Source organism: Pterocles gutturalis, unplaced genomic scaffold (assembly GCF_000699245.1).
Source record: "Pterocles gutturalis isolate BGI_N339 unplaced genomic scaffold, ASM69924v1 scaffold49946, whole genome shotgun sequence".
Classification (NCBI taxonomy): domain Eukaryota; kingdom Metazoa; phylum Chordata; class Aves; order Pterocliformes; family Pteroclidae; genus Pterocles; species Pterocles gutturalis.
Window position 1 is genome coordinate 18849 of NW_010104846.1, and position 24794 is coordinate 43642.

The following is a 24794-nucleotide window of genomic DNA, read 5'->3' on the forward strand; positions in this document are numbered from 1 at the left end:
GTAATTCCCTGATCATCTTACAGGTCCCCATTTCTTCTACTAACCTGCACGAAAGCCCTGTAGCAACGCATCTTGGGTGCTCGCTGATCTTTCAGCAGCTCCTAGTGTCTGCTTATACCCTTCTCCACTGAAAACTGTCAAGGTGCAAGTCAGATGGAACAGTGCAAAATCACCTGTTTTGTTATGTTTTGGTTTTTGTGTTGTGCTAGTCATTGGACAGCACATAGCCAAATGAGAGCCTTGTGTCTAAGTGTTACAGTCTAGAGATGGTTAGTTAATGCAGTAAATAATTATCAAACAGAGGCATATTTTAAAAAAAAAAAACACATGCAAATGCTAGTTGTAAAATTAACACTAACCTCTGAAGAGAGGTTGTCCTTTCTAAATTGTCTTTTTTTTTTTTTTTTTTTTTAAGAAATAGAAGTTGTTCCACCTTTTAGATTAGTGAGAGGTGATTTTTGTACCTGTAACAAGACAGCACAGGATCCATCAAGGGGAAGGATATGCACTATAGTAATGAGGTCTGAACCAGAGTTTCGTGCTTGAGTACTAATCCTATCAAAGTAAACCCTGAATCTTTCATCATTGAAACGCAGGCTCCACTGCAGGAAAGGTTGTTTCCTGGCACCTTTCCAACTTGCTTCGGGTCACGTAGCTCACAGAATATTGAATATTGCTGAAGCTTGAGTAGTTGTGAATACTGTTAGCTGGTGTGGTGCCTGGATTAAGCACATTGCTGTGGCTATGGGATTTACATGTAAATTGGGGGTATATACGGTGAATCTTACAGTTCTTTGCTCACTCTCCTGAAGTTTATAATCTCCCCTACCCTACATAATGCTTTATAACATGTTCCATATTTAACTGAATAATTCTGACATCAACAGCAGACCATTTTGAACTGCAGAAAAACAAGGAAGTGTGCTACATTTCTAAAAGAGTAACTGTAGCCATAAATTATTTTAAAGAGCTTTCAGCGGCAAATTATAGAAGCTAGACGCAGTTGTCAGCTGGCTCTTAACAGAGATGACAGAATCTAGCTGCAGTTACTTAATATCTCTGTGCTGGAGCTGCTGTCATAGGTAGATGCCTTAGCTTGCTTTTGGTGACATGCAGAAGGTGCCTGTAATAGGGCTTCATCTAACTGAGAATCAAAAAATCCTGTGATTGAGTTACTTCTATCTCTGTTTGTTCTGTTACATGATTACTTAGTGGTGAATCTGGGAGAGAGGTTTCTTGCTGGTATTTTTATCTTCTGAGTAAAATTGGTCATTCTTCAATTTTTGCTTGTGTAAGTGCATATACATGGGTAGAATCTAATATTAAAAATTGGACAAAATCTGCACTGAAAACCTCTGAATGGCAGCTTGTGAGCACAGAAGCATGGCACACTGCTGTTCCAGACGGTGGGTGCTAGAGGGCAGTATTTACTAATAATATGGTAAAAGTGCAGTAATTTCACTAAAAGAGTTTGGAAGTCTATTTTGAGGACTTGAAGTCAGTGCAGTTCTTTGTGTGTGTGTTTTTCAGTTTGACTTGCATGGTGGAATAATACCACCAGTGTTGTGGCTTTTCTTTGCTTGCTTATTAACAGTAATCATAACCTCTTCAGGTTTATTGGGACTACCTGGTCTTAGAACATTATATTTATGAAAATCAGAGGGGAAATATCCCTTCAGTAAAACCTTGCCTGCTAGGTTCTACTTAAATAATTTGACCTACTTTTTGTGTTACAGGTGAGGATGGTTTAGAGCAAAGTGTCCCTTTGCCTTGTGGTTACTTTCTAATCTCTTTAATGCATACAAGATAGAGGTGTTTGTGAAATTAGAAGAAAGTGTGTATCTGCTTTGGTAAAACATTTTAATCAAAAATATGAAAAGGAGGAAATAATTGCTTTTAAATATCAAGGAAGTAATGTAGTTCAAAACGACGCCTGCATAATATGTACCTTCAAGCTGATCACAGCCACTGCAGGGGATATCTCAGGAACAGAGTATGTTATTATTCAGTAGAGAGCCGTCTATTGAAGACATGACAAAGATATATCCGGGGAAATAGCAAGAATGTATTAGAAGTTGAAAATGGTGGTAGAAATGGATTTGTTTTGTTTTCTTGAACTCTTAAATAAATAAATTGGCAGGTTGGATGCCAGGCTTTATAAAAGCCTCCTGAACATTGAAAGTGGTGAAGTCTGGTCATCACAGCCTTTTTAGTTCTATGGACAGGATGGTTCAGATACTATCAGATGCTCAGTTGAGGATGTAGGAGTACAATTTAGAGAGAGCTGTGCTAAAGGGCTTGTCAGGAAATGTATGCATCATTTAGTCTGTGCCTTAACCAACCCAGTTAAGCGTTTATGGAGTAAGCAGTAATTTATTAACATAGGATCGATTATGCTTTCGGCTTCTCATTTGCTTACTTCCAGGGAAAGCTTAATAGGAGGACTAATTTGCACTTTTGTATGAGCTAAAAAGTAGTATATTAAGCTTTATGTCTGTCTATAAATCTTCAGAAGTGGAAAACAGAGCACATGATCTATGCAACTGAGTAAAATTTAGCAATGTCCGTCTCACTCTTATGTTCCTAATTTGTGGGGACTTTCTGTGCAGTTTGTTTCATGAAAATAGATTGTGTTGCCTTCCACATGCTAATACTTCAGTGAAAACTGAGAAACTCTTAAGGTGTCATAAATGCTTAGCTCTTCTAATGCATACTGTATTTTCTCTATATGATGTCATGAGTTTGAAAGTTTGCAGAAACTAAAGGTTTTCTGTAGCCACTGCAGAAGCACAAGTTCTTAGTCTTACAGTAGTATAAGTGCTGAAGCAGCCTCCTATTCTTCAGATGTCATCTGCTTTTAAAGGCCACAGTAGAACAGCATAGTTCCTTAAAGTGTTAGTAACTGACAATATCTGCTTTTGAGAATGAAACTTGACAAGTGTATTTTAATACATATCAGCACAGGAGAAGAAGGTAGATATGGTTGATTTTTATGTTGGAAATAGTGATTTGTACATTTAAGTTTTTGTATAGAACCAGGGTTTTTTTCCATAGTCAAAAAGATGTATTGAATCAAGTTGTTTTTATGTTTGTTCTGGCGTCCTTTGCTGATTTCAGTTAGTGGTACATATATGTAAGGTGAGAACAGGGACAGTTTAACAGAGCAGGGTTTTGAGTTCTTTAAGACTTTGGGGGTTATTTTTTGCAAACATAGGCCTGCTGAGGGTGGTGATTGTTTTTGTTGATGTTTTCAGTACGGTATCACAAAATAGTAATTTGAAAGAGATGAGAATGGGGACTTGGGGGAGGAAGAAGCTTCTCTGAGGGGCTAAAAATTGTGTGATAGTGGTTCTGCTGCTGCAGTTATTTCCCACTTAAAATACTTTCATGCTAAGCTCAGGAATTTTTAATGTAGTAGGCAATTGTCACAAACAACCTTAGCTCTTAATAAAACATTTTTTTTTGTTCTTTTCCCCTCACCACCGCCTTTTGCAGCTTTATGCTATTCCTTGGTTTCTTACAATGTTTACACGTGAGTATGCATTCTTTGATTAAATGTTCTTGTATTTCTTAAGCATATTTTTTCTCACTTTTTCAGCTAAAGCCTTGCTAATTGGTGTGATGTGTCTGTCATTTAGTAGGTCGCTTGTAATCTGCGAGGAGCTGGTGTTGTGATTTGAGTCTCAACAGTGCCTGTCACATACTTTCTGCCCTGATGTGACAATAATTAGCCTTGTCTTATTTTTTTTAAAAGTACTGTATCAAATTTGAACTGGATTATTTTACACATGCAGTATTTAGAGAGTGTGGAAAGGAAGCTGTTACCTACTGGAAAAACATAATAGTTTAAAATAACCAAAAAAAAACCCCAAAAAACCACCAAACCCAAACTTCACCACCTTCCCCTGCCCTCACTCAGATAATGCAAGAAAGGGAGTAACTTTGTTTTTGAAGGCCAACAAAACAAGCCCTTTTTTATTGCACTTTCACACATTATTGTTCTGCTAGCAATAGTTTACTATATTTGTGCATGGATGTTACGAACAGAAAGAGCTTTATAATTTTGTGAGCTTTTAATAAAAAAGGACAAAGTTAATAAAGCAAGTCTGGAAAGCAGTTAAAAATCTTATTTCCTTTAAGATCTCTGTGTTTTATTTTAATTTCATGTCAACATTGGCAGACTTCGAATTAAAAAAAAACGTGGCAGGATGAAAAGAGCTGATGGATTATTTCTCTGATGAAATATCAAAGAATTTAATGTGAGATTCTTGATTGCAATTTTTAAAAATCTTGCCTGTAAAGTACTGGTTCTTACAGTTGTCCGTTCTTCTGAAACTTTAATGAGAATCACCACCTGTGGAAAATTAAGGAGATGGTTTCCTTGGCAATGAATTGCAATAAAATGTTAGAACTACTTAGTTGAAGGATATCTTATTTTAGAAAATGAGAGTGACCTTCAGCTTTGTATATAATATGTTGCTGTTTTTACCAGGCCTTTCTCCTTGTCTTTTCTTTATTCTACCAATTTCTGGTCTATTCTGCTGATTTTCTTGTCTAATTTTAAGTATTTGAGCTTATTGATTAACTCATTAATGTCTTCATACTATTGAAAAAAATTATATGCATGTCCTAGTGCATAATTGCACTGTACCAAAAGAAAAATTGCCTAATTTTATGTGTGTTTGAAATCTGAAAACCTGCACATTTCTAAGTATTTAATAGTGAAAGAAGACCCTGATGATTCCCACAATAATCAAACTGCATATGAAGACAAACCTGTTTCTAAACAGGTCAAGTCCTTTTTGCTCCCACATAAAAAAGAAATAACCCTAAGGCAGGAGAGGCAAAAAGCATATAGGCATCTCCTTAAGAGTATGCATGTGTGTGTATGTTTTTATCAATTTATATGCTTATAACCTTTTTTTAATGCTTGTTCATCATGCAGATGTCTTTCCTTTGCACAAAATTTTTCACTTGTGGGATACATTACTGCTTGGAAATTCTTCCTTCCCCTTCTGTATTGGAGTTGCAATACTTCAACAACTGAGGGATCGCCTGCTGGCTAATGGATTCAATGAGTGCATTCTCCTTTTTTCAGACTTACCAGGTACAGAAAAGACCATTCCTTCCCTCTTTCTCTGTCTTCCCCGGTGTGTCACTGAAGAAAGTGTGTGCTTGCATGTGAATATATACTACAAATCTTATACGTGTTTTGCAATCCTAGTAGATTCAGACAAACACACTGTGTGAATGTGTAGGTCTTAACTACAGCTTGATGAAGTCAGTAGAAGTCTTTTTGTTGCCATCCGGAAGAATTGGATGAGCTTATTATTTCCGGGTGAAGGTTGGAGGACTTTCTTGTGAAATTTAGAATTATTTTAAATCATAAGCGGTTGTTTGTGGACATGCCACATATAGAAACAATCCAGTTGATAGGGACTTAGTGAAAAAATTTAGTGCTGTGCAGAACAGCGCTTTTCCTCTTTGATGCTGGTACTAGCTGGTTTTCCTTTCAAAAATAATTAAACTTCTGACATGGAAGCAATTAATGTAAAAGAATTACGGAAAGCAGTATAGAAGCCAGTGGCATTGCTCTGTGTTAAATGAGTTTCCATTTGAAATGTAAAGCTTTCAAAAGAACTCTCAAAATCAAATTGGAGGCTGAGTGATCATTATGCAGAAGTTCTGTTGTCTCGTTCAGTGGGAGGCTGTTGACCCATCTATCCATACAAGCAAGTGTTGCATCTTTTAAAAAAAATAAAATTGCAGTTTACCATGAAGTTTGGGTCTTATTTCTGAGCAAGTTTCTAATGAGTCGGTAGAATGCATTTGAAGTGATTAAGCCCTGTTAACTGAAAGCTGTGGTTCCTTTTGTGATGGACTAATATTTACGTAACACATGAACTGGAAGGCTACTGCACCCAGAATGTACTTATGGTTTTGTATTAGTTCCTTCCCTCCAGTCCAAGATCTTACTAACATAATGCAGGTCTTGGTTAAGAGGTGACACTGGTTTAATTGTGTGACCTTTCTTCAGATAACTTTAAAATTTTTACTAATTCCTGGGCTAATTATAGATGTAGTGGGCTCTGTTTGAACACCATGTATGCTGTTCAATAATTTGTAATTCTTTTAAACAAAAGTCATTCTTTTTCAGAAGAACTGAATGAGAAAATGAAGCTTGCAAGAGCATTTAAGCTTAAAATCTCTTGTTAAGTATAGTAGTCTCCACAGCTGCAGATTTTACAGTCGTTAGCAGTAGTCTAGGATATGACAGCGAGCAGGCTAAGGCTAAGTTCATAGTTGCATAAATCAGTCTCTCAGAAGTTCAGGGAGTTCTCACAGATGGAGCTCTGATTTTTCTAAATATTGTTGTGGCAATTTCTGTCTCTCACTGTATACCCTTGAACGTGTGTCCAGTTTTCAAAATTTTGGATTTTTGTGAACCTTTCAGTTGATATATACTATGCAATTGCTACTGTATTTTTCTCTTTATAAGAAATTTAATTAAGCCATTCCTTACGGTATGGATTTTTTTAATTTTCAGTCTATATGCTTAGTCATTTCAAATGTCCTTATCAAATTTAACTGGTTACCTTCAGATGGTCTGAAAGGTGAATGCTAAACTAAGAAATTGTCTCTCTCCCCCTTCCCTCCTCCCCCATCTATTAGCTGTATGTCTTGGTTAAATATAGATTCATTAATATTTAACTTATTTTCTTGCCTAAGGTCATTTCTCGCTATCTTTTTTCCCTTGAGTGGCTCTAAATTATATATTTCCATTTATCTTGAACCAGCTGAATTACTGACAGTTGAAGTACTTTATGCTGAGGTCATGTGTAAGAACACATTAGTGCTCATAGTACGTGTCTGTTTATATAATGAAATCAAATTGCTAAAATCTGTAATGTTATAATGTATATAGTTCATGACAACTTTGCTGATACTCTGGTGGGAAACATTTTGGTAGAATGGTGTTTCTGAAAAGATTCTTTTTTTTTTTTTGAACGTTGGTGATGTCTGCAATATTTTGGCAGGTTGAATATTGTGAGATTAATCCAAAGCATATAATAAACCGACTACTGGTTGAAAAAAGAATGAAGATGGAAGATGATCCTACTGTGACTTAAAAGTTAAATGTTATTGGGTCTAGCTGAGACTTATGTAATCAGTAGCTTCTTTGAACATATACTTATCATAGCCTTGTGCCTTCTCTTTCTGAGTCTTATTTCTACTTAAGAAGTATTGACTGCTTATGCTTTTTGTCACCTCTGTCTTCCAAACAGGACTTCTGTTAGTTCGGTTGAAATAAATTGTTTGCTGTGCCTGAGAATTTTCTGAAACTAATTTACAAGCAACCTTCATCTGAAACTAGGTGACCCCGAGGAAGAGATTAGATTGTTCAAAACATCTGCAATAATTTCAGTCAACAATCAGTTGTTGCTCAGTGGTCTGAAACCCCAGTGGTTTGTAAGCTTTCTGTGCACTGGAAGGGCTTATCTCAGGCTGCCAGTGAAAGTGACTCGCTTTCCAGGCTGATAAAGCTATTTTACTGCAATCTTGCGACTTTGTGGAACACTTTTTAAAAATTTCTTGGTTTTAGAGTAGCTATTTCTAAAAATGTATATTTAAAGTAGAAAAAAAAAAAAAAAACAAAAACACAACCAAAAAAACACTACACTGCTTTGTTTCCAGTTCACTGCATATAACACAGTTTCAATTACTGTTTAAAAAAGTTAATGATGTGAGGAAAAAGAAAGGGCAGTGTGCCACTGTTAACTACTTGGTTCTGAAAACCCTTTCCAATGCTTTGGCCATATTTTATCTATAAACCCAATACAATTGGGCATTCCTTGCTATTTTCAGGAGCTCTGCTGGAGATTTTAAATTGTTTTTATATAGTTTTAACAATATTTTAGCATATTAGGAAAGCTAGTAATTTGAAGTATTTGACAAAGTGATTGGTTAATTAACAATACTGGAAAATCCCTTTGCTGTAACAGCAAATGTCCTATTTCATTCCTCATGGGGGTCTATAATGGGAACATATAAGCAACTGCTAAAACTTAATTATAATTAGATTTTTTAGGAAGTTACTACCCCAAAGTGTGTGGGTTTTTTTTTTTAATTATTTTTAATTTGTTCTTTCTTTTTTTTTTTTTTCTCCTTATGCTTAAGGAGCTCCATTAAGTATAAACTTTATTCAACCAATATAACTACCAGAGAAGATTTAGGAGTACTATTTGAGACAGATGAAGAAAACCAACCCTGGAGACTTTCCTACTTCGTCATGTGTAGCTTTGAGATTTAGTAAGTTTCATCCTATTTGGGTGATGCAGAGAGAGCAAACGCAGTGTGCGTTAGCTTTGTTTTTCCTTTAAGTCTGACACATAGCAGGAGTTTCTCTTAACGTGGGAGAAACAGCTGTACCTGGTGCCATTATAGTGACATGCCAAAATGCTGAATCCCATGATGGGGAAAGCCATATAAATGCTTAGAAGAATTACATCTAGCTCAGAAATAGACTAAAGGTGAAAAAATAGTGGAAATTCTGCACTAAGATTGTATGGTGCAATTTTGAATGATGTGTTTCTGCTGACAGCAGCAAAATTAGATGCACGTCAGAGAACTCTAGTTTAGATATGTATCCCACCCTAGGTGGCTGCTATTTTACTTTCTGTTCTTTTTCTTCCTGAAAATCATTTGTCTGCCCACATCTGTGATTCATACGCTTTTAATGTGCCAGAATTTCTGGTGGTTCAGCATTTAGTTAATTAAGATTTGGTAGCAGGAAGAAATGGCAGTCGGCCGCCAAGCCCACACTGAGTTTGAGGGTGTTTGGTGCCTGTTCCCGTTTGTTTCACCACTTCTCAAATAAAAATGTAAACTCTGAGATCAAAACAACAACTTTGAAGAGACTGAAACAGTTACAGTGGGGTCTTCCATGTGCCAGTAATCAGTAGAAAAACAAAGGTAATGTACAGTTTTGGTTAGGGTTTGGCTTTATCATACAGTTTTGAAAATGTTCTGTTGCTTAGATTAAGGCTCTGAGGAATAGATGTCGTAATAGCTCGTTTAAAAGAAATCTTTTTTCATTACTTCAGCTATGAAATTTTGACATGTGGCTTTGTTGTAGCTTGCCCAAGTTCAACACTGTTGTCCCCCGTGGAAGATGACACTGCAAGGTGATTTATCATGGAGTTAATGAAGCTGGACTGCTTTTTCAAATTACAGCATATCTGAGGAAAAACAGCAATTTGGTCTCTGTCACATGTTGTGCACGATAATGGAGCTATAACTATAACATTAAAAAATTGGATTGGAAATACCAAAAGACATCAGAAGCAAAAAGGAAATCACATTTCCAGTTTTCTGTTCTTGAAAGATGTAGGTCTGACTGATTTTTATGGAAACATCCTTTTTTGAACCTTTTACTCATCTTTGCTGTATTAGATGGCTTTTTTAGATACAAGTGGCAGGTGTATTTTATAATGCAATTCCTGAAGACTATTGATGCTAAATAATGGCATTTATGAAGCAGAAGCTGTGCATAGCTGCTAGTAAGTGATTTTTTTTGTTGGTTTGTTTTGCTTTTTTTTTTCTTTCAATGGGTTACAGCCAACTGTGGGTTGGGAGCTGGCTTTGGTACAGAAGCAGAGCAATCTCTTAGGGCACACCTGCTCACCAAGGCTGTTTGGTAGTGTCAGACTCTGTAAGATTGATGTCATTTTACCTGAAGCTGTGAATTCTTTAATTATTCACATTTTCCACTTGTAGTGACATGAACAAAATGCAGTTGTATTTATAGATTCCACCTTCTTGACACTAAAGAGAAATGCTGTGGTGGGTGACACACTAAGGAAAAAATAACAAAATCCTTTAGTTTATCCATATTAGTGTTCTTGTTAGTCTGTAGTTGTCACTGGCAGAAGGAAATCAAATATATATCCTTTAACAAAGAACTGTCTGTCTCAAGAGATGGTATTTCATAAAAAGGGTGAAAAGTGAGTTCATCAGTAGAGCTTTCTTAGTGCATGTCTTAAAATCAGTCTGAGGCACAGCTGATGCCTCCTGTTTCTTGATAGAACCTGTATGTACTCTTGCTAGCAAAAGGGGACTTCAGAGAATAGAACAATCCACCTGTTAGTCATGTAGGATTTTGTACACATTTACCCTAGAATAAAATCAAAGTACATGACAGGAGACCATCAAACGTACTAGCATTTTTAGGCATGGAAAGACAAGATTCAGGCCACTCTTATCTGAACTTTGCTTTTAGATGTGGCAAATTATTATTTTTTTCTCTTTACAAAGATGTTTTGGAAGAATATTTCCTTTTTTTTTTGTTTCATTACAATTATGAGCATAACTGGTTCAGGATTAGACTAGTGCTTAGAAAGCAAGAGTGTACGCTAGATTTTTTTTTCCTTTTATAATTATGGAGAATGTTGCCTCCAGAGCAAGGTGCCTAATAGGGTGTCTGTCTATATCTTTGTGATTCTGAATGTGTTTGTTCACCTGTACAGGTATAAATCATCTCCACAATAATCTTTAGTTCTCTAATTGTTATTTGAGGAGGATTTTAAAATGAGCTGCACAAAATACTGCAGTGTTAAAATTCCTTGATTAAAATGCACATTAGCAGAACATCCTTGATTGTAGATATATTTTGGGGATGTGTATAGCCAATGGTGTTAATAGAGACACACATAACTATTTAAATACAGAATTGTAATGGCTGTGTAGGCTGAGAGCGACAAAAATCTTTCTACCAAAATAAGGACTGAGAAACAAGGTCTGTTTAAGTGAATTCTCAGCAGCCTCGTACTTTAGGATAGCTGTCAGTTCCCTTTGGTCTACTTCCCCATATTCAAATAACTTACTCTTGCCTTTTTATATCTGTGTGAGGCAATTGATTCTGTGTATCCCAATGTCTTTGTTCTTAATATTCTAAGAGCTGGAGATTAGTAGAAATCAACAGAAAGACCAAAACTAAACATGGAGAACTAGAGCAGGTTTGTACCTAAAGTGAAGACTTTGTTGATATTGCAAGCTCGGAATAAATTTCAGGACTGGATTGTTAGCATTGAAGGGCAAAACTTGTTCTGGAAGGACAGGTATGCCAGCTGGGAAAAGCTCGCATTGTATGTGAAGAATGTTGTCTGTATTCTGAAAATGGTGATAAATGCTTCAAGTACCCATGAGGGTGTGTCAGGTGAAACCTCTGTCACTGCAAAAATTTAAAAAGTCTAGACAAGCATCTGTAGGGGATAGGCTAGTCACGTATCGTTTGGCTTCAGAGTAAGGCAAGGAGCTAGACAGTCTCCTTCTGGTTCTTCAATCCTTATGCTTAAAAAAACTAAACCGAACAAGCAAACACTTTTTTTTTTTTTTTTACTCACCAGCATAGCAAAATTCTCAGGAAACAAAATTCAGCAATCATATACGTTGATGAGAGTATAAACTTGTCTGCTGGGAATGTAACCCTGAAATGACACAAACTTAAAAATGTTCACAAGATGGTCCTTTTTTTGTGTTTGTTTTTTTTCTATAAAAATATTATATTTAGCAATATACTTTCATGTATGAATTCAAGTGGGGTATGTTAGAAAGCTTTTTCACAGAATAGGGGACTTTTTTCCCTTGACTTCTGGGTAAGTTAATTATGCAGCAAACTTGAAATCATTTAGAAATTTGTATTGACATGGTTGGCCTGATGCTAGATACTTAAAGCTACTAGTTTTGCACTGTGAAACACTAACATAGACTTGACTAATGATAAACATCTCAGTAAGTTGTCTACTGTAGTGACAAATGACAAGAGCCTTTTTGTAGAAATGAAAGCAGTTTTAAACATGGGTGCATAGGCAAGATTGTTATTACCTTTCCTGTTTACAGTTGCTGTATTTGTGGGAAATTAATATACGTTTCAGTCTAATCTGATGTTAGGGTGGGACCAGATGTCTTTAACATTTTGTTAGTTTGTAGAAATGTCTGCTGTTAAACAGCTGTGGCACACCTCATAAAACTGTTTAAAACACACCTTCGTGTTGGAGCTCAGCTGACCTTACAGACTTTGTGTAATCTATCTCAGTCTTTTTTCTCAGCATGTGACATTTGGTGGTTCACTTAGAATAAACCTTTACTCTTCATACAGTCATTCATCATTCTGTGTCTTCCCTGCTAATTTTTGCCAGTGCAGGATAACATCACGTTTCCATACTGGAAGGCATTCTTTATTAAACCTTTTCACTAAACTGCTGAGTCAGAGCGATTTTTACAGTCACAAGTAAGAAGAGATTTCGTGCTTGTCCTTCATGCAGTCTAATGTCTCGAGGAATAACTCAGTGTTTACTGCTGCTTCTCTCTGCTGCTCACTACTTTGAGTGTTGCGTGAACTGGTCCAGACGTCTGCATAACTGCAGGTACTGTAATGGTTGTATGTACTTTCCACAACTTTTCTCTCAGCTTCTCTTGTTCGTACACAGGCTGCAAACATACCTGCTGTTGGTCTCAGCAGAAGTGTCAATATCTCACATAGACATGTCATTTCTGCTTGAATTATTACCTTCGGAACACCCTCTGCTACAGAACTCCTTATCTGAGTACATTCCAGATTTCTCAGTCCTCAAACCTCTCCTTTATGGATTAAGACAGGAGACCAACAAGTTAATTTTCTGCTCTTTGGACACTGCATGTGATTTTATTACATAAAAACAAAAGTCCTTTTCCCAGTATTTCTGAACTCTGATGCAGGTGGTTGATATGCTTTCACCAAGCAAGGGCCTGGACCATTCAATTTTTGAGACACTAACTGCTGCTTGTGGGCATTCAGACTCAAGAATAGTTTAAATTGTTGCCTTTCCTTTCCAACAGCAAGACAACTGTCACATGTACACTGAAAATGGCAATATCGTCCAGAGGTAGTAAACAATATTCACAGTGGGGAACTGCCTAGAGAATTTTTCCATTCCAAGATACTGAAAGAATTGTAGAGTAATGTACTCTCAGACAAGGTGGCCTGTCAATACAGCATCGAGTTTATTGATCCTTATTACAGCTGTGCCACATGCAATTTGTCTGAAGACGCAGGACTCCAGTTCGTTCCTTTGCTTCTTCATCCAGTTATTTTTCTAGCTGAGTGCAACTTCTGTATTACATAAAAAATATTGTTTCTTGATTGGCAGCACTTGTTCTCCTGGCAGCTCTTGAATGATGCGCACCTTGCATCCATGTAGAAAGAAGAAAGTCTTTTTTCTGATTAGCTGAAGAATTTTTAAATTAATGACTGATATTTATGTGGCCTTTAAAATTTTATCGCAAGGTGCACTGAAAGGGATGCTGATGTGTGTAAATAAGAGCAAACTACTATCCACAAAACAAAGAAATAACATAAGTATCCTATAATGTATGAAATAAATTCTCAAAAAAGAATATCTTTTTGTTTTTCATCAGAAAAGAAAAAGTATGACCTTTCACCTCTATTTCTTCTGAGAGCAGGAATCATGAGATCAAACTGACCTATTGAGCTTCCCTGCTTTTATAGCACAGAGGTTTTCTGGCCTGTTACGCGGCTGTGTGGTGAAAGCTGACGTTGCCTGGCAGGGTAGTAATGAAGTATTTGTGATGGAGAGGTCAAACCTAGCCCATAATTCTGGCCTGTTTCCAAAATGCAGAAGCAGTTTATTTTGGCCAAATTTCTTAACTGCAGTGTCTTGTTACCCAAGGAAAAGACTCTGGAATTGATTAACTGCACACAAAGACTTGGTCTGTGTACATTTTCATTGAGAAAGAACCATTCATGTTATGTTCTTCTCCATTACTTTCTTTAACTTGCTGTGAACAACATATGCACATCCTGTTTTGCTGTAAAAAATAGATTCTATGTGCTCTTGTCACAGGTGTATTGCCTTTAAACTGATGTTTTCTTTTTAACCTCTGTTTCAGGTGCAGTCTACTTCTCTGCTATACTTGTAATAATAAACACTGAATATGTGTAGCTTAAAAAGCAGGCTGAGCCATCCTTTTCAGTTGAGGCTGTTGACAGAGGGAGGCAGCAGCTTGATAGTGAAATTTAGCACAACGGAGGAGAACGAATAACATCTTAGAGCAACCAGGAAGTTCAGTTCAGAAAAGGAGCAAAATATTTCAGTAGGCTTAATATTGGGATGGAGCCATGGCAAAACCAGGATATTACTGTTTGATCACTTTTTGTTTACTTCCCCATCCCACTTTTTTCAATTCCCCTATTATTTGCATACTTAGAAATCTCAAGAAAAGTCTTTTGATCCCAAGTAATGGAGTAATTAGCTGGTGCCATAGAATTGTTTCCTGTAAGGCTTGATTGCTGCTTGACTGTGAAATACTTGAGCTCAGCTGAGCCAGAACTCCAAAAAACTATGTTTTAAAATTAAACTTGTGATTTTTAGTTCCTAGGTACTTGAGTGCCAACTCTGGCTTTTTGAAATACCAGTGCTCTGCACTTGTTGAAAACAAAACTGCTTGAAGAGGTGCTAAATTTTGAAATGAGAACTTACTTGTATAGTATTATGTTTAAAGTTAGGCTTAATTTTTTTCAGCGTACACGCCACAGGTAATGACACCACATTGTGCTAGCACATTTTCATTACAGATTTTCCAGCAAAATAACTTGTGTGAATAAAAACAGAAAGCACATGCTTTTTAAACTGCAAAACACCTCAGTGTTGGGACCTTGGAGAGCACAGAGATGCTCTATGTACATCTCCGTGAGTAAGCAGACCCTTTCTGTGTCCTTTCTAAATGTTTCTGTTTGCTTCTTGCTGACGCCTTGGGATTTGTCCAGAGCCTGCTCTCAGAAGGATGTTCTTCTTAGTTGTTTGCACATGTCAAGTAGTCTGGCGTCCTGGTGGTGTACTCTCTGTTCATTTGTTCATAGTCCTGCTCAAGAATCTAAGCACTGACTTGATATATTTACACTTTTGACATACCAGCAGTATGTGTAAGCTTTAATGTTTTCTGGCTTGTAACACAGTTACTCGGGAGCAGGAAGAGTACAAGCAGGATTAATACTGTGTGAATGCAAAGTCTTGGTGCAATAACAAAAGATGAACTTCTAATTGGAGACTGACTCATTTGTCATACATTTGAAAGGGCATGGGAAGAAATTGGAATTGAAGTAGCACAGCAGACCCTTACTTATTAGCCAAAAGGAGGAGAAAAGATCTTATCCAGCAAGGCTGCAAAAGATTGCATCGCATTTTAGTTACTGACGGGAAGTGACTTTTCTTAAACCGAAATTTCAAACAAAGGATGAAGATGGGCTTGAAGGTTACTCAAGTGTGAAGCTTGTTCGTGCAATGTGACCAATAAATATTCTGTAAATATTTACACCAGTTTAATGTAGTCTTAAATGCCAGTATCCAGAAGCTAATTGTTTGTAAAAAAAGAATGCGAGTAAATTCTTTCACTGCCTTGACTCCCTTGAGAGTGATAAATATTGACCATTCCTATATATATATACATACATGTGCCTATGTGCATACATCTTTTTATTATTATTATTTGTGGAAACCACAATCTCCTTATTATATTTTTATTTTACATTTCTTAGAAGCAGATCAATTAATCAGCAGATTGTAAATTGGTGTTAGACTTTTGATGGCCTCCCTCCGAAACCATTTAAAATTCCCTTTTGTTCCGTGGAATTTCATTTTCAGGCATGGCCACTATCCTTCTGAAATGCTGCTTAGAAGAAATGAGAAACCAAACAGACAAGAATCATAGAACAACAGAGTCATAATTTTTTTACTTACATCCTGATGTGTGAGAACTTAGTTATCATTTTTGGGGAAACCCATTGCTGCATTTTCCAGTTCTCTAAATGGATTCCTTTTGGAATTACAGAGCTTGTTTCTAGGGAAAATATTTTGATAGTCTATCTCACTGCTTAACTCTGTCAATCTCAGTTTCTGCTTTCAGCTTTTTCATAACTTTCTGCTGCACATAGCATTCCTATTCCATCCCCCAGTTCTCTGTTTTCAATTTCAGATATTTGTAGGCTATTAATCCCTCTTGCAACTGAATGTTTCTCGTGCTATTAATTATTGTTGTTCAGATTATTTTTTTTACTGGGTAAATTCTGCTTTCAGCTCACTTATTACAAAAGTACTGCTGTTTCCTTAGCTGAGAATCTAGGGAGACAGGGCTGTAACTCACAGTTATAGCAATCTCTTTACAGAAAAAAAAAAAAAACCAAAAAAAAACAAAAAACAAAAAAACCAACCCAAAACATAAATGTACTACAGTCTTGAACTGAAATTATCTGCTTTTTATGAATCAAATGAGTCTTTAGAAATGCAGAGAAAGGGCAGCTGTAATGACCATGCTTCAGAGTGTCTGAGCCATGGGAATAATAACCAGTGAAAGGCATCTGCTGTCTTTACCTGAATTTAGAAATTGTGTAAAATTTTCTAGTTGCATGGATTCTCCTTGGGAATTGTACTAAATAACAACCTTCCATTGCAATATATTCAAAGTGAAAAATCTAATGTTTTCATCACAGAATGAAAAATTGTTATTTACTGTTGAGACACCACTTTGTCCATTTATCTTTGACAAGTATTATCCCAAATAGCTAGGAAACCTGATGCGGTTAAGGAAAATTTGTGATTTATTTTCACATCCACAAAAAGGTTTTAGAGCTAGAATTAAAATTACATAAACCACAGCTTTAGTCAAAGATTCTTCAGAGTTTCAGAAGCAAGATAGCACATAAGCATGTTGTCTTCAATGGAATTAAAACATATGTTGCAGGTTGTATCCTACCTGAATAGGGAGAGCTTTTTGAATGGAAAATTAGTAGATCACATCATGCACTCGGATTTTAAACAAAGTGAATAATCTCATCCATCAATTTCAGCTTCTTTCGCTCACCACCCTGCAAATTACTGAGGTTTCTAGAGTAACTCCCTGATTGATGGCAATGCATCAAATCTGTTGGTGGCAATGAATGATTGATGGCAATGCATCAGATCTCTTTGAGATACATAGATAAAGCTTGGCTTCACTTCCTCGATTTTTGTCATAGAAGCTGATGCTTTGGTCTTCTAAATTGTGAGTGCTGTAATAAATCATCCAAGATGCTTGGGAGAGACCCAAGAAGGGGAGAGAGATGGAGGTATAGATGGATATATGTATGTTTAGCAATGTCATAGCCAGGTTAATTGGCTTTACTGATTTTTTTTCATGCTTGCATTTCTTGTTTTTTTTCTTTAAATCCCTGATCAGAGATTGACATTGAGCGTTGTGTTCGTGAGTCAATCAACCTGTTTCGCTGGACCCCGAAGAGTGCTACGTACAGGCAGTATGCACAGCCTCCACGGCAAGCCAGTGAGAGCAACGGCACAAGAAGTTCCATGTCCTGCTTTTCAACAGATTATCAGGAAGCACCTCAAAGTGACCTAGTAAGTGCCCTGGGAACTGGAGAGGGGACAATTGTTCAGATTGTGTGTTTCTACGGCCCCAGGTGGTTTTTTTTGTCTTCAAAATTTAAGCAGGAAGAAAATTACCATCAGACCTCACTTACTGGCATTTCTGTTGTTGCTTCCAAGCACAGGGACACATTCATCAGATGTTCTGACGTGCTTGTCAGCTATTATAGTGTTAGAGCCTATGTTAATTTTGATGAATAATCTAATGCAGTGAATGAGAATGAACAAAAGATTTTGGGTTTGGGTTTTTTTTTAACTTAACTGCTTTGAACTTCAGCTTCTTTGGTGTATATGCCAATAAAATTATTTCTTCTTCTGCCAGATTTCTGCACCTCCCAACTCCTGCTCTTTTGGTTCTGCAGTGTTTGTTACCACAACAGACCAATGTCCACAACTCACCTGCAGAACTACAAACAGCCTTTAACGTAGGGGAAAAATAATAAAAAGAATAGACTGACAGTGAGAAATAGGTAACTGGAAAGGGATGCAGGCAGCCCTGGCTGCTTTTTCCATCTTGGCATCTCAGGTTAAAGGTACGGCTCCAGTTGTTTTGAGAGGTAGTATGCGAGTTATGCCTGAGTTTGTCTTGGCAAAGAATAAATAGTGGCTGAGTCTATCTACATTAAATAGATACACAGTGTAGCAAAAAAATTTTTCCCTTCTCTCTCAGTAAAATCGCATAGTTGTTTCTCTTGTCAAATACCCCAGTTCAGACTGTGAAAATCCCATGTAACTTGAGCCACTAATGAGCTGCCTCTGACTTGGGATCAGTTCAGCATTTCTGGATTTTTGTCTTTAGAAGATAACACTTCTCAGGGGTTTGAGCAACATTGCGTATAAAATTTGAAATTATTAGTGAAATACACTATTTATGCCCAAAGGTGATGTGGGTTTGTTTTTTTGTTTTGGGGTTTTCTTTTAACCTTAATCCTGGAACTGTCTCTCTTTCGTCAGACATACTCTACTGTTGTTTACTGCCATGGGGAAACTTTTTTCTCCTTGAAAGCAGTGGAGTCAGAGTTCAATCTTTAGAACACGCAGTAGCCTTTAGTGGATTTTCTAAAACAGCATTGTGTCCTTGCTGGTCAGTCTAACTCTTAAAAAGTTACTTCGCTGTTTCCTCCCCCATTTAGTGGGTCATTATTTAGACAAGCACTTGCACTACGTTACTATCTCCAGTTTTATATTTGTTGCTCACCCCTGTATCTGAGGGTGGGGAAGGTAGGAAACAATACCTTTGTAAACAAGGCAGTGGGTTTACTTCTGAAGGAAATTTATGACTTCTTGAAATGTTGTTTAGTGTATTTAATTCTAAGCACCAGCTTTCTCCTACTCCTATATTTGCATTTTCCTTCTATGCTGCTTCAGTTTGTTTCCTTAGTGCTTTTTATTGGCTACTCAAATATTTGTGTGTATCTGCATATTACAATGCTTTGGTTAATAATATAATGAGAAGCATTTGCCCCTGGGTTAACAATTTTCTTCCTAAATCACCAGCCAGTAAAACAAAACTGTTTTGACTTTTTCATCACCAGCATTGCTTAGTTTTCATTTTAGTGGCATCTATTTGCAACTTCATAAATAAGCTTGGGTGCTCTCTTCCCTCCTGGACTTGGTGTGTTGCTTAATCTTTTACCCTTTCATCCAGAAAGCATATTTCTACTGAGATAAAATCTCAAGGAGGAAATAGTTTCAGAAAGAATGGATGTACATCTTAAGTGTTTTTGCATGTTTATTTTGAGAAAGGTAAAATGGATGTAAACAATCTTTAAATTCACTACTGAATTTTACTAGCAGTCTACTGACATTTGTGTCTGTAATTTTTTCTTGACCAGTATGCTGATTTTTTTTTTTTCTTACTCTTTTTGAAACTTACCTTCATACTCTGGAAACTCACAAAGTGTTTTCCTTCAATGTCTAGGAGTCACAGAGACAAATAACACTTGTCGTGTAACAATTCTCTGTTATGCCCGTGTCTCCTTTATTCTAGACATGGTAGGTGTATGCTCTTTACGGCTACCTGTATACTTCTAAATAAAAGTGAGAGAATGATGCAGCGTCTTTATGAGTGTCCGCTCGGGTGTGGCAGGTGGACTCCCAGAAATCCCAAGGCTGATACAATTGTGCCTTCATCTTGGTATTCTACTGCCCATCCTCTTTTCAAGGGTGGGAGTTCCTGATGAATGTTGAGGAATGAAAGCATGCAACTGGAGGAAAGTCTACCAGATGGTTATTGATCCTTGCACTGCTTTAAATGCCACTGGTCCAGTTCAGCTTTTTGTTTTTGATGGAGTAGGAGAACTACCTAAGTGGAAAAGTGACCTAATGGCTTGATAAAACAGTATGAACATGACCAATGTTTGGTTTTGTCAAAAATAGTATGACCAAAGCTTCCTGATGGTAACTTTTCTTTGCAGATAACCAAGGATAGCTTGCGTGGCAGACTTCTTACAGATGGGAATTCAGACCTATTTGCAATAATTACATGAGTGCTCAGTTGCTTCTAATTTCCTCTGTGCACCTAGGCTATATTTATCCATATAGGATATATTGGCTAGGTTTATACCCTTGAGTAACTGGTGTGCAAAGTCCATCTGTTCTTCTAAAAGAAGCATGATGAGTAGGCTATACCAATATTTCTGTTTCAGGGTACAAGCTAGGAAATGTCCAGTGCAATGGTGCAATATCCATGCTATTTGCAACAGCTGTTAAATATATATTCTGCCTCAAGGGTCTTCTGACTGCCTTGACCCATTTCAAGTTTGTGTTCTGGTTTTGTAGGGAACTTGTTTTTGTTTTCTTTCATTGTTCTACTACACAACAGAAAGCTGTTCCTCAAATTTGTCTTTAGTTCATGTTGTGCAAAGCATTAACTGATCAAGATCTGAGTTAATGTCTCTGATTTATTTTGCATGTGCCTTTGATGCTGCTGTCTTCCTGATTGTAGCTGCCAACAACTTGAGTAAGAAGTGGGGTTTGTGTGTAATTTTTGAGACGGGTTGCTTAAAATGAACTTTTTATGTGTCACTCTCCTGTGAGTGGATAAGCAGTTCACTATTTAATTAGGCATGTCTAAGCTCATCACATTCTGGCAAATATTTTAGAAGTTGTTGAAACTTCTGAACTTTCTCTGTGCATTTCTTAGCTTTTCAAAGTTTTTTTGATACTTGTAAGTCAGGCAGACAGCAACCAAAACATGGGCAATGTAGGGAGACTTCTGCTTCCAGGGCTTTGGTTCTGCAGATTAAATTAGCTGAGTGAAGCCTTTAACACTTTCTTTACTCTGTTTGGTTTTAAAAATGTGAAGGTATTTTATTATGTTTTAGGACTTTTTCTGATAGAAGATGAGGTATTAAATTAATTACCGGAGTAGATAAGGAATATTTTGGCTTAGGAAATAACTAATGTTAAATGTTAATTTAAGAGTCTCTAATGAATGTTGTGGTTGTTTTTTAAGTTGTAATATAAGTAGCAGTTATTTTAATTGAATGTGAACTCATTGGAAAAAATGTGTTGTGCTTTTTCCTAGTTGAGGCAGAATTGAAGTAATACATTTATAATAACCTAAATATTATTTAGATGAGACTTTGTCTATTAGACACTCAGATCATATTTAAGGACTGTAAACATATTTTCTATAGACTTGGTTTCCAAATCTCCCTGGGCCGTGTTTGCTGTGGTTGTAAATGGGGCCGTGGGAGCAGCCAGAGCACTCTTCCTGCAGCCTTAGGCTCAGGTTCTGGATCCACTGGTTGTCCATCTAGTCCTTCCTCACAAGCCTTTGTGATTATACTCACTTTGAAGTTGCAAGCTGGGTGTATTTAACCTTTTTGACCTCCCACAATTGGGATTCCATGACTGATTAACAAATGTGCTGGGGGGAGGGAGTAATTATACCTGTAAAATTAATTTTAAAGAAAAGTCTAGCCAGTTCCCTCTCTGTGCATCTTGTGGGAATGTTCTTCTTTGGGTTGTTTTTTTATTATTTGAAAATTGTTTTAAAATCAGGTTCTGGGTTTGATAGCCTTTGATCAATTAAATATTAGGAGTTTCATATTACTAATTTTTTTTTCAGTTTTTGCCATATTACTGGGTAAAATAAACTTTAAAAAATCATAAACAGTAGCCACTGTATAGCAGAATGATATGGCACTGTGTTTTTCACCTGTGCTTTTTCCATCTGTGTTGATTGATGCAAGTTTTCGTCACTGATTGTTGGTGGGTGATCTCTGTGATACCTGAGCTTGTATGGTTCCATTCTCGGAAACTTAGTGTTGTGCAAATGCTTCCTTTTACAAATACAGCTGGAGCAAAGCGTTATAACTAAGTTCTAGCAAGAAGGAATTTGCTCAGTCTCGCTGAAGAGTGGTAGCAGTAAGCTATTTTTTGAACATCTCATTTTTTCTTTTTTTTTCTTTTTTTTTAATGCTCGTCCAATGCATGGAGAATGTTAGAAAACAGTTACACACCTCAGTGTTTTAATAATTTCACTTCTAATTATTTATTGGGTTGCTGACGATGTGATGGAAAGTTCACATTTTGTGAAGGATGCTTTAGAATTTTCCTCTGGGAAATGCACAAGGAGATCAGCTTGCGAGCTCTTGCACAGAGCACAATTCCAGGCTGTAGTTGTGCTGAATTGCAAGCTGGCTGAAGACACAGTTGGTATTTTGTTTGCTTTTTGTGTTCTAGCACTGACTCCAGCCCTCATTGAGAGCAGAGGACTGTAGTGGAAATAAGTTTTTTTGTCAACCAGTATAAATACCTAGTGTGGTTTCATGGGTTTTATTTCATACTTTGCTAATAATTCATGTTTTATAAAAAAAATGATGGTCTGCGTCTAAAAAAAGTTTATTTCAGAAACAAAACATTATGTTCCAAAAATATGGAACTACATCTTCCATGAAGCGTATTTCTTCATTAAGGACTTTGATACTTTGAATAGATTATTTTACTTGAACCCCAGATTTTAATTATACTGACTTTCAGGCTGAAGTTCCTTCTGTATTAAATTTGCTGCCATAAATTTTGCCAACTTCAAAGACAAAAGGGGGGAAACCCTGCTTCTATTCAGATAAAGCTATCCTTTCCATGGATAAAAAGTTGCTTTATGGCTCCTATGTTTATCAGATGGGACTGTTAAGTTCAGGTCCAGTAGAATTAAATATACTTGCTTATTTTCTCAAAAAAAAAAAATTATATCTTCATTGAATAGCCAGAGTTAAATGCCTGTGAGAGATTACAGGCTAATAGAAAAGTAGATAGGAGCTATGATTGTGCCAGCCTTATGTTCTGGAGTACTTAATCTTTCTGAAACTTGACTTCTAATTTGAGAATGCTTAAGCAGCTTTAATCCCTAATATTAACAAAAAAAAATTAAATTCTTAATGCCTATTTTTTCCTTATTAAGAACAGTAAATGTATGTGGCTTAGCAATTCCCAGGCCTAATGAAAATTAATGGGGTGAGAAGAAAAAGTACTTTGAAAGTAAAGAATTTAGGATGTTGTCAGAGAAACTTCTGGGAGGCAAGCAGACTTCAGACTTCAGTTTAAGTACTCTTTTTCTTGTTACCAGCCTGCTGATGAACAACTTCTTATAGCTGACTAGTGTAAAGTAAGGTTCATGCTTGAAGTTAGGATATGCTAAAATAAGTTTATTTTCTTTGCAGGAAAACAGGTGAAGCAACTTAAGTAGCAAGCTCAGTATCTTAGCATGTGTAGACTTGTGTGTACCTATGTGTGTAAAAATGTGTGTATCTCTGATAATTCTTACCTTTCCTAAGTGATGACAGGGAGTTCATCTCTGTATGTGAACACAGTTCTCAATTTCAGTGCTGTAGTCAGTTAAATGAGCAACTAGTATGTTTAGAAACTAAAAATAAAGTTAGAGCTAAAAACAGTCAGTTGGGCTAATACTAATTAGTAATGCCTCCATTTCCTTCAGTGTGTTACTCCTGTTCTCTTGAATTTTTTTTTCATGGGCTGTAAGCACATAGTGTCTTGATTCAGTGTGATCACTGCAATCTGAAACAGGATGACAGAAATGGAATATTTTTTCAAAGCAGAAAATTTGCTACTGTGATACTCTTAGAGCTGTATTTTGACTGCATGTATAGACTTATTCTCAAAAGTAATACATGGTAATGTTCACCATGTCTCTAATTCTGTCGCCTCTAATATTAATTTTCTTCTTTTAAAGTCTAGGGATTCCATCAAGCTGGATGATCTGAAGGCAGAGGTGTCGCCACGAATTTCAGCAGAAGATCTGATTGATTTGTGTGAGTTGACAGGACCTAGTCATTCCAAAACTCCTGTAAAGAAAACAAAGTCTAGCAAGCCAAAGCTGCTGGTGGTGGACATTCGAAACAGCGAAGAGTATCCTTCAAATCTGAGTACCAGCCTTGCCAAATCATGCTTGTATCAATTACTTCCTCATTGTCTACAGACAGTGAGATGTTAGAATGGTGAATAATGGAAAGGGATGTGGTAGAGGTATTATCATAGATAATCTTTTATTTTTTGCTAATTGTTTTAGTACTGGAATGCTTAAGATGGTTACTTAAGATCCGGGAGAATGTGAATAACAGCAAATACAGTTTGGGTCTATCATGTTGATATCAATCTATTTCTTTTTTGAAAGACTAGGTCAAGTTTCTCTGAGCAGTTAAGCATACTCAGTGGCCTAAGTATGAGCAACTGAATGTGTCCAAAGTCATTTTCTGTCTAAATGATGATTGTTTCAGAACTTTTACCCTGGTTAGTAGTAATGAGAGTGATGTGGTTGGTTATAAATGGAGGTGGGGAAAGGGGGTTGACACAGATTTGTGAAGGAGTAGTGTCGTTGAAAATAGAAACAAACTGACAACATTAATGAATGGGACGTGATAGTCTTTTGTTATTTCAAATGTTTCCATATAGCCATGTTTTTCCCACACTATAACACTGATGATTATAAAGCTGAAACAGTTACATAAGTAATGAGAAATGAATGCTAATATTAACCTAAGTCAATTAAATCTTACCTCCATTTAAGGCAGCTCCTTTATTAAAAAGGATTCTGGGATTTAATTATAAATTGAACTAGCTGTCTGCAAGTACAGGGATAATGAGTGACTAATCTGGATATTTGACATTGTGTATATTTTTGCAGCACTTTGCTGTTTCCCATCTCTTGAAAACTGTTCTTGTTCATTGTTGGGGAAGGGGAGTGTTCCAAGCATGTGTGTACAGTCTATGGAAGTAATTCAGAGGTTTGCCAAGGTCATGGCACATTTTCAAATTCATAAACAGCTAGGTATAGAATCATAGAATCATAGAATGACC

At 36.6% G+C, this 24794-nt stretch overlaps 1 protein-coding gene across 1 annotated transcript in view; it reads left to right on the plus strand.

Annotated features, from left to right (window-relative positions):
- The window catches only part of TBCK (TBC1 domain containing kinase), a gene marked incomplete at its 3' end in the record, with an annotated part of 42743 nt that extends 18824 nt beyond the window's left edge, over positions 1 to 23919 (plus strand). Inside the window, exons 18-21 of the mRNA XM_010087178.1 lie at positions 3496 to 3532; positions 4946 to 5107; positions 17269 to 17444; positions 23671 to 23919. Coding sequence (XP_010085480.1) covers positions 3496 to 3532; positions 4946 to 5107; positions 17269 to 17444; positions 23671 to 23919 — 624 coding nt within the window. The remainder of the gene's footprint in view (positions 1 to 3495; positions 3533 to 4945; positions 5108 to 17268; positions 17445 to 23670) is intronic.
- Positions 23920 to 24794: the final 875 nt, after the last annotated feature.